Genomic DNA, 9,458 nt, shown 5'->3' with positions numbered 1-9,458 from the left:
CAGAGAAGCCTGCTGCCGTCACGCATGGTCTTGCTGAGTCCTACCCCAGTGCGAGAGGTGTGCATACATTCACTTCCCAGCTGAGCAAACTGCAGCCGATTTTGGTTAAGGAACGGTTCCTCTTGCTCGGTGGAGCAGTCTGGATCTGAAGCCCTACGTCTGGGGTGTCACCGTGGACTCCTCCAGTGTATTGCATCCCTTTCCAGGACAAAGAAACTTCCCAGTGTCTCCCTGGGGCTTCCCCATGGCTCCGCAGGCGAAAAATCCGCCTGCAATGCAGGAGATGCAAGGGGCTTGGGTTCGATCCCTGGGTTGGGAAGACCCCCTGGAGGAGGGAATGGCAGCCCTTGCCAGTATTCTCACCTAGAGAATCCCATGGACAGAGGAGCCTGGCAGGCTACAGTCCATGGGGTCACAAAGAGTCAGACAGGACTGAAGTCACTTAGCATACACACACACAGTGTCTCACTAGGACCATCTTCTCACCTGCTTCATGGCTCCTCACAGCCTGTACAGTGAAGTCCAGAATCCTCGAGGTCCTCCTGATTTGCCTCCCAGCTCCTCCAGCCCTGCCTCCCTCCAGTTGTGAAAGCCTGGGGCCCGTCCCCTCAGGACCAATCACTGTCCCTCCATAGTGCATGCACCTTCCTGCACCCCAGCCTTTGTTCAACTTTTCCTTTTGACCCAGTGGTGGCTCCTGAATGTCTCTGTGGAAGAGGCTTGGGGAGAGCTCTGGAGCTGTGCTTATGTAGGTCAGGTGAACTGGCTGTCTCAAAGGGCAGGGTGTGGGAGGGTGAGCTGTCCTATGCCTCCCTTGGCCGGACCCGCTGTGTTGAAACCTGACCATCCCTCAAGACCCAGCCTGGCTCCTCCTTTTGTGACATCCGCCCTCACTGGGTGGCCCTGCCAGGTCCCCTCTTCAGCGCCACAGTGGGCTTCACTCATGGCGCAGACAACACCCCACCTTAGACAGCAGTCATCCGCTGGCATGTGAAGCGCCCTTCCAGACTGCCACAGTGGGATGGTGTCCCCGCCAGCCTGAGGTCCCAGCTGCATTGTGCACTGGCTCAAACGGGAAAAAAAATGGAGCCACTGCTTATCCTCAGAGGATGCTCACAGAGTTCTTGTTGTAAAATATGGGGTTTAACTTTTGAGGTCTGGTAAGGCCAACAGAGGGCTTCCCCGGTGGCTCAGTAAAGATCTGCCTGCAACGAAGGAGACACAGATTTGATCCCTGCATCAGAAAGATCCCCTGGAGGAGGAAATGGCAACCCACTCCAGTATTCTTCCCTGGAAAAATCCCATGGACAGAGGAGCCTAGCCAGCTGTATAGCCCATAGGGTTACAAAGAGTTGGACACAACGGAAGTGACTTAGCACACACGTATGCAAGGCCAACAGATGAGAAGAGCGATGTTCAGACCAGTGAAGAGATAGTTTATTCCTCATAGTTCCCAAGAGAAGGGCCAGACCACATGGGGGAGCACCAGGGTTGGTTAGGAGGTGGGGGCGGAGGGAGGAGATGTGGGCAGGAGCCTTGCTTGCAGTTTCCATGGGGATGGATCCACGGGCACAGGACTGGCTAATCTCAATAACTGCAGTGGGCTCAGAGGCAGAGGGGTTGCCCCCAGGTGTCTGGGTGGCCCTGGTTGGGGCAGTGGGTGGGAAGATAAGGACAGGAGATCCAGGGAGGTGGTAGGGGTGTGAGCCCTGGGCTGGTTGAGTTGTATTTGAAAAGGATGCTTGGGGGCACATTGTTTATTGTCTTTAAGAACTGGCTAACCCTGGGCGGGGGGCAGTCCCGGTCCGAAAGGCCCCAGGTGTCAAAGCACCAGAATATAAAAAATATGAAAACATGGTTAATCCAGTCCTAGGCTTTAGAGCTTCCTCCTGTTACGGATGCTCAGGCCGAGCTGAGGGCAGCCTCCACGAGCCTGCGTCCGAGTCTGGCATCCTAGACTGTCCCCCACAGCTGGCTCAGCTGGGTCTGCTGGGGCCGGTGGACAGAAGACTCACACAGGATCAAAGCATCTGCTCACCACCCCTCCAGCGTCCTCCAAGGGGCTCTGGGCGGTGACGCGCTCCGAAGCGCCAGCGGGCTCCTGGGCAGGGGCTCTCGTTACGGAAGCACGTGTCCTCCTCTCTGCATGTGGACGTCTGTCATGTTTAGGGGGGCAGGGTCTTCCCAGGGCGCTGAGCTCTAGGAGGGGTGTGATGTTTTCCTATCCTAAGTCAGAGGGTCTGAAGTCTGGGGATGGGGCTGGCAGGACTGTGGCTGAACCATTGTGGGCAGGGAGACCAACTCTGGGAAAAATACATACACCTTTTAGATCAACCTCTGTGGAAAGGTAGTCCATGTAGTCATGTATGGATGTGAGAGCTGGACTGTGAAGAAAGCTGAGCGCCGAAGAATTGATGCTTTTGAACTGAGGTGTTGGAGAAGACTCTTGAGAGTCCCTTGGACTGCAAGGAGATCCAACCAGTCCATCCTAAAGGAGATCAGTCCTGGGTACTCATTGAAAGGACTGATGTTGAAGCTGAAACTCCAATACTTTGGCCACCTGATGAGAAGAGCTGACTCATTTGGAAAGACCCTGATGCTGGGAAACATTGAGGGCAGGAGGAGAAGAGAATGACAGAGGATTGAGATGGTTGGATGGCATCACTGACTCGATGGACATGAGTTTGGGTAAACTCCGGGAGTTGGTGATGGACAAGGAGGCCTGGCGTGCTGCAGTCCATGGGGTCACTCGACTGAACTGAACTGAACTGAACTGCGGAAAGGTACTTTGTGATACATGTACTATGACATTCACAGTTTCAATTCTCAGAAGTAACCCTGAGAGAGGCAGAAAGGGCTTTTATTACCATCTCCATGCCCAGGTGGAACCTGAAGCGGGGTGAGGTCTGTGCACTGGGTGGGTGGGAGGTCCCATCCAAGGCCCGTCAGAAGAGCACAGTGTCCTGGGCCACACTGCTGGGTTTCAGTGCAGAACCCCCTCTGGCTCCAGAAGCAGGTAGTTTTGCAGGGACTCCGGCAAGGGCAACAGAGGCACGAGGGAAAAGCACTTTCTGCCAAACGATTTCCGGATGGCGCAGCGGCAGAGATGCTGCAGACAGCGGGGTGTGTGGGCCAAGGCAAAGAGGGCCTGGTAGAAAGCCTGGTGCACCTGAAAGGAGGTGGGGAGTGTCAGTCTGGGCACGTGGGACCGGCACGCTTCCTTCTGTTTCCCAGAGAGAAGAGGCCTGATGGCACGGGAATCCTCTCATGGCTACTGATGAGGGAGAGAGTGTGTGTGTAAGGTGCTGTGTGTGTGTGTGCCGCTCTGTGTGTGTGTAAGCCACTCTGTGTGTGTGTGTATGTGTTAGTTGCTTCAGTCATGTCTGATTCTTTTCAACCCCCATGGACTGTGGCCCGCCAGGCTCCTCTGTCCATGGGTTTCTCCAGGCAAGGATACTGGAGTGGGCTGCCGTGCCCTCCTCCAGAGGATCTTCCCGACCCAGGGATCCAACCTGGGTCTCCTGCACTGCAGGCAGATTCTTTACCATCTGAGCCACCAGATCCTACCCAAAGCGGGTCTGGGCACTTTTCTGTAGGGTTGCTCCTGCCCAGTCAGAGGGAAGTCTGTTTTGGGTGATCTCAGATAATATGGGTCATCTCCTTGAATTCCTAATCTGCACAGGGGGCTTCCCAGGCGGCACCAGTGGTAAAGAATGTGCTAAACGACCCGCCTGCAGTGCAGGAGACCCAAGAGATACAAGTTTGACCCCTGGGTCGGGAAGATCCCCTGGAGGAGGGCACGGCCACCCACTCCAGTATTCTTGCCTGGAGAATCCCATGGACAGAGGAGCCTGGAGGGCTACAGTCTGAAGGGACACACCGAGTCAGACACGGCTGAAGCAAATTAGCATGCGTGTGTATAATCTGCACAGGACTCAAGTCAATAAAACATGAGGGCCCATTTTCTAGAGGCTTCTACACAAAAAAAGTTTCTTTCTTAATCAGCAGTCACCTGTGGACTTTGTCGTGTCTGAATGCAGTGCCCGCAGCTGCCTCAGTCGTATCCTGAGATGTCAGAAGGTGAAGCGGACACACAGGAGTCTGGATCTCCATGGCCCACCCTCCCTTGGACACTGGTTATGGAGCCCTGACCTTCCTAAACCAGGGCGGTCCTTGCAGCCCACAGCACCCCAACCAGACCCGTGGGCTTAGTCAGTACTGAGCCTCCAGAAGAAAAACAGAAACGCTCAGACACGCCCCCGATTTGCCCTTCTGTTTCCTTCCCCAGATGTTTCATCCTTTCCCGGATATGAGTGCAAAACCCCACATAGGAGAACAGAAGTAAGACAACAGTCTGTACTAACGGAGGAAGAAGGGGCCACCCTCTCACCTGAAACACTTCTTCAGGGATCACCTCCTTCCAGGACTCGGAGACGCGGAGCTGAGGGTAGGAGTTGAAAAGAACCTCAATGACCGCAGGGACTGCTGCGCAGCTCTTCAGCACCTGGTCGGAAATGGTGGGAGACACACTTTGGGTGGGCTGGGTTTTGGGGCCAGGTGGAAAAGGCTGGGGAGGTGGGAGGGGATGCCTGCATTCTGCGTCAGCCACTTCCTGGCTGTGTGACCTCTCGACCCTCCCAGGGAACAATAGCATCCCAGTAACAAGAGTCCCTTGGACTGCAAGGAGATCCAACCAGTCCATCCTAAAGGAGATCAGTCTTTGATGTTCATTGGAAGGACTGATGCTGAAGCTGAAACTCCAATAGTTTGGCCACCTCATGCAAAGAGTTGACTCATTGGAAAAGACCCTGATGCTGGGAGGGATTGTGGGCAGGAGGAGAAGGGGACGACAGAGGATGAGATGGCTGGATGGCATCACCGATTCGATGGACAAGGGTTTGAGTGAACTCCGGGAGTTGGTGATAGACAGGAAGGCCTGGAGTGCTGCAGTTCATGGGGTCGCAAAGGGTTGGACATGACTGAGTGACTGAACTAACTAACTAACTATACAATAGGGTCCTGGTCAGGCCCCAGGTGTCTGGGCCAAGGAGTTCCCAGTAGGGATATGCTGCTGCTCTCTGGGTCTGGAGAGCTGCTCAGAGAAAAGAAATCAGAACGCCTGGGTGGGTGGAGGGGTGCGGTGGGGGCTGGGGTGGGGCGGGGAAGGAGTCTGCACAAGGGTGGCGTCCCCAATTTCTGGCTTCAGTTTTCTAGTGTGTCAGAAGTTGGGGGAGAAGAGTTGCTTTGCTGTTGGACTTTTTTTCTCCCCTTGGCCTTTCTGGTTTATTTTCGTAGTCCCTACTGGCCAAGGGTGCTTGTTTTCTAACTGGCAAATTCTGCAATTCAGGTCCATTGGCTTCATCATAAAGATGGAAAGTGTTTGCTTTTTAAAAGTAGAAATCTTTTGTTGTCATCATGGAGAAGTTTGAAAGTCCACAAAAGTAGACTGAACAGTAGGGTAAACACTCGCGTACCCACCATCAGCTCATGGCCCATCCTGCCCTCGCCACACTTCCAGTCCCCCCTCCCTCATGTTATTTGAAAGCAAATTCAACGTAGCCTGTCATGTCATCTATAAATAGTCGTGTGTCTCTTAAAGGACGTTTAGAAGAAACACAAATGCAGAATCATTGTAACAGCTGAGAAATTAACCATAGTTCCCTACTGTGTGCATGCTAAGTCACTTCAGTCATGTCTGACTCTGTCGACTCTATGGACTACAGCCCGCCAGGTTCCTCTGTCCATGGGATTCTCCAGGCAAGAATACTGGAGTGGGTTGCCGTTCCCTCCTCCAGGGGATCTTCCTGACCCAGGGATCCAACCTGTATCCATCTATCCTGCATTGACAGATGGATTCTTTACCACTAGCACCATGTGGGAAGGCAGTTTCTTAGTATCATCTAATATATACTCTATAATTGAATTCACAAATTTCTCTTAAATGCCATTATATCAAAACAATCATTTGTTTGCTTGAATAAGAATTCAGATAAGCCCAACAGCTTTACATTGGTTGGTACGATGTATTTTCAGATCTCTCTTTTTTGTTTTGTGTGATTTATTTGTTGAAGAAACTGGGTTATTCATCCTGTGGAGTTTCTCACTGTTGGGATTTTGCTGATTGTATCCCTGTGGGATGCTGCTTTTTCTCTGCTTTCTGTAAATTAGTAGTTGGATTTAGAAGCTTGATGGAATTCAGATTTGATTTTGGGGAAATCCCATGGACAGAGGAGCCTGGTGGGCTATAGTCCATGGAGTTGCAAAAGAGTCAAGACACGGCTTAGCGACTAAATAACAACAGGGCAACTTCATTATTCTCTGTTTTTGAGGTTTAGGATTTACCAAGTGCTGTGAAACAGTTTTGTTTATATCTCGGTTGAAAAACTGAGGTTAAGCCATTTTTTTCTGAGGTCAGGCGCCAAATAGCTGCAGTAGACAACAGTCAGAGCCAGTTGCAAGCCTGGCCAGCATCCTGCTCACGGGCTCCTGAACGCACTCAAGGCAGCTGCCCCCTTTACAACCTGCCTGCTTCTTTCTGGGCTTCCCTGGTGGCTCATTCAGTGAAGAATCTGCCTCCAGTACAGTAGAACCAGGTTCGATCCCTGGGTGGGGAAGATCCCCTGGAGGAGGAAATGGAAACCCACTCCAGTATTCTTGCCTGGAAAATCCCACTGACAGGAGCCTGGAGGGGTATAGTCCAGGGGTGGCAAAAGTCAGACACTTATTGACTAAACCACTACCTAGCTTCTTTCAGATGTAACACCCCTTTAAGTTACAGAAAGGGAAAGTGTCAGTTGCTCAATCACGTCCTGCTCTTTACGACCCCATGGACTGTAGTCCGCCAGGCTCCTCTGTCCATGGGATTCTCCAGGCAAAAATACTGGAGTGCGTTGCCAGGGGATCTTCCCAACCCAGGCCTCCCACATTGTGGGCAGATTCTTTACCATCTGAGCCACAGGGAAGCGTAAGCAAGATTTAAAAATTTCAGACTTCTCTTTTTCAGAGATAACACCTATCAACATTTTGTATATACTAAGGTTTTATGTATTTAGGAAGGAATCAGTATAAAAGACAAAAACGAGCTAGTGATTTGCATATTATTTTGAAACTTGACTTTTCATCAAAATAGATTGTGAACAATTCAAAAATTACAAATGAGCATTTAAACATTATTTTTAGTGGCCATATAATATTGTATGAATGTATCATAATGAACTGAATGAGCTAACTATTGTAAGTTGTATAATATTTTTTTATCTTATCAACAATGAATACCTTGAATATAGTTTCTCTGTGTCCAACCTTTCTTATTTAGATTGCTTATACTGAATCGCTGGAAGGAGAACTGCAAGTCAATGGGTGTGCATACTTTTTTTTCCCCTTTTTAATGTTTATTATTTTTCTCCATAGTTTTTATTTATTTATTTTAATTGGAGGCTAATTACTTTACAATATTGTGGTGGTTTTTGCCATATATTGACATGAATCAGCCATGGGCATACATGTGTTCCCCATCCTGACCCCCCTCCTACCTCCCTCCCCATCCCATCCCTCAGGGCCATCCCAGTGCACCAGCCCTGAGCACCCTGTCCCATGCATCGAACCTGGACTGGCAATCTATTTCACATATGGTAATATACATGTTTCAATGCTATTCTCTGAAATCATCTCACTCTCCCCTTCTCCCACAGAGTCCCAAAATCTATTCTTTATATATGTGTCTCTTTTGCTTCCTTGCATATAGGGTCATCATTACCATCTTTCTAAATTCCATATATATATGTTAATGTACTATATTGGTGGTTTTCTTTCTGACTTACTTCACTCTGTATAATAGGCTCCAGTTTCATCCACCTCATTAGAACTGACTCAAAAGTGTTCTTTTTAATGGCCGAGTAATACTCCATTGTGTCTATGTACCACAGCTTCCTTATCCACTCCTCTGCCAATGGACATAGGTTGCTTCCACGCCCTAGCTATTGTGTTGTGAGGGATACTGGGGTACACGTGTCTCTTTCAACTCTGGTTTCCAATGAGAGTGTATACTTTAAAGGTCTTAAAACATACTGTCAAACTGTAAGTGTATAAGTTGTTACCCTTTTTGAAGAACTGAGTACGAGAGGACCTCTTTCTTCCTACCCAGATCATCTCATTAATCATTTAAATTTATAGGGACAAGTTGAAATATTTACTGTTGGTTGACATTTGTCTTTTTTTTTTATGAATTGCTAGATTATGTCTTTTGCTCATTTTCTCTATACTGCGTTCTTTTTTACCATTGTGAAAGTCACTCAGTCATGTCCGACTCTCTGCAACCCCAGGGACTAAAGAGTCCATGAAATTCTCTAGGTCAGAATACTGGAGTGGGTAGCCTTTCCCTTCTCCAGGGGATCTTCCCAACCCAGGGATTGAACCCGGGTGTCCCACATTGCAGGCAGATTCTTTACCAGCTGAGCCACAAGGGAAGCCTTGCTGATTTATAAACATACTTTATTTATTAAGGTTATTTTTTAGATAGAAAATCATTTTTGCAAATAATATTTTATCCTTCTCAATATTAATATTTATTTTCCTTGTCTTATTACATTGACTAGAGCCTTAAAATTCAGTGTTAAATGACAGTAATTGATAAGAGGCATCATCTAAATTTAATAGGACTGTCTCTAATCTTTCACCATAATCTTGGATAGTAGTTTCACATAAATTTGTGAATTTATTGACAAAATTTATTCACAAAAAATAAATTTTGTGAATTCACATAAATTTGTTGTTTTTCAGTTGCTAAGTTGTGTCTGACTCTTTGCAACCCCATGGATTACAGCATGTCAGGCTTCCCTGTCCTTCACTATCTCCCAGAGTTTGCTCAAATTCATGTCCACTGAGTCGTGATGCTATCTAACTATCTCATCCTCTGCTGTCTCCTTCTCATTTTGTCTTTAATCTTTCCCAGCATCAGAGTTTTTTCCAGTGAGTCCGTTCTTCCCATCAGGTGGCCAAAGGATTGGAGCTTCAGCTTCAGCATCAGTCCTTCCAATGAATATTCAGGGTTGATTTTCTTTAGGATTGACTGGTTTGATCTTCTTGCAGTCCAGGGGACTCCCAAGTGCCACAATTCAGAAGCATCAATTATTTGGTGCTCAGCCTTCTTTATGGTTCAACTCTCACATCCATACATGATGACTGGAAAAAACATAGCTTTGATTATATGGACTTTGTCAGCAAACTGGTGTCTCTCCTTATTAATATGCTGTCTAGGTTTGCCATAGCCTTCCTGCCAAGGAGCAAGCATCTTTTAATTTCATGGCTGCAGTCACCATCCAGTGATTTTTGGAGCTCAAAAAAATAAAGTCTCTCACTGCTTCCACGTTTCTGTTTCTATTTGCCATGAAATGATGGGCTTTAGTGTAGTCAATGAAGCAGATGTTTTTCTGGAACTCCCTTGCTTTCTCCATGATCCA

The 9,458-nt window shown here is 48.4% G+C and overlaps 1 protein-coding gene across 2 annotated transcripts in view; it reads right to left on the bottom strand.

Annotated features, from left to right (window-relative positions):
* Nucleotides 1-1,415: 1,415 nt before the first annotated feature.
* The window catches only part of ASB18 (ankyrin repeat and SOCS box containing 18), a 77,777-nt gene continuing 69,734 nt past the window's right edge, over nucleotides 1,416-9,458 (bottom strand). For both annotated transcript variants that reach the window (XM_069584714.1, XM_069584720.1), the window contains 2 exons: nucleotides 4,391-4,504; nucleotides 1,416-3,169 (listed from right to left, as the gene is read on the bottom strand). In XM_069584714.1, the coding sequence (XP_069440815.1) occupies nucleotides 2,984-3,169; nucleotides 4,391-4,504 (300 nt within the window). In that variant the 3' untranslated portion in view covers nucleotides 1,416-2,983. The remainder of the gene's footprint in view (nucleotides 3,170-4,390; nucleotides 4,505-9,458) is intronic.

This window comes from Ovis canadensis, chromosome 1 (assembly GCF_042477335.2).
Source record: "Ovis canadensis isolate MfBH-ARS-UI-01 breed Bighorn chromosome 1, ARS-UI_OviCan_v2, whole genome shotgun sequence".
In the NCBI taxonomy this organism is placed as follows: Eukaryota; Metazoa; Chordata; class Mammalia; order Artiodactyla; family Bovidae; genus Ovis; species Ovis canadensis.
This window is presented reverse-complemented; position numbering and strand designations above follow the sequence as displayed.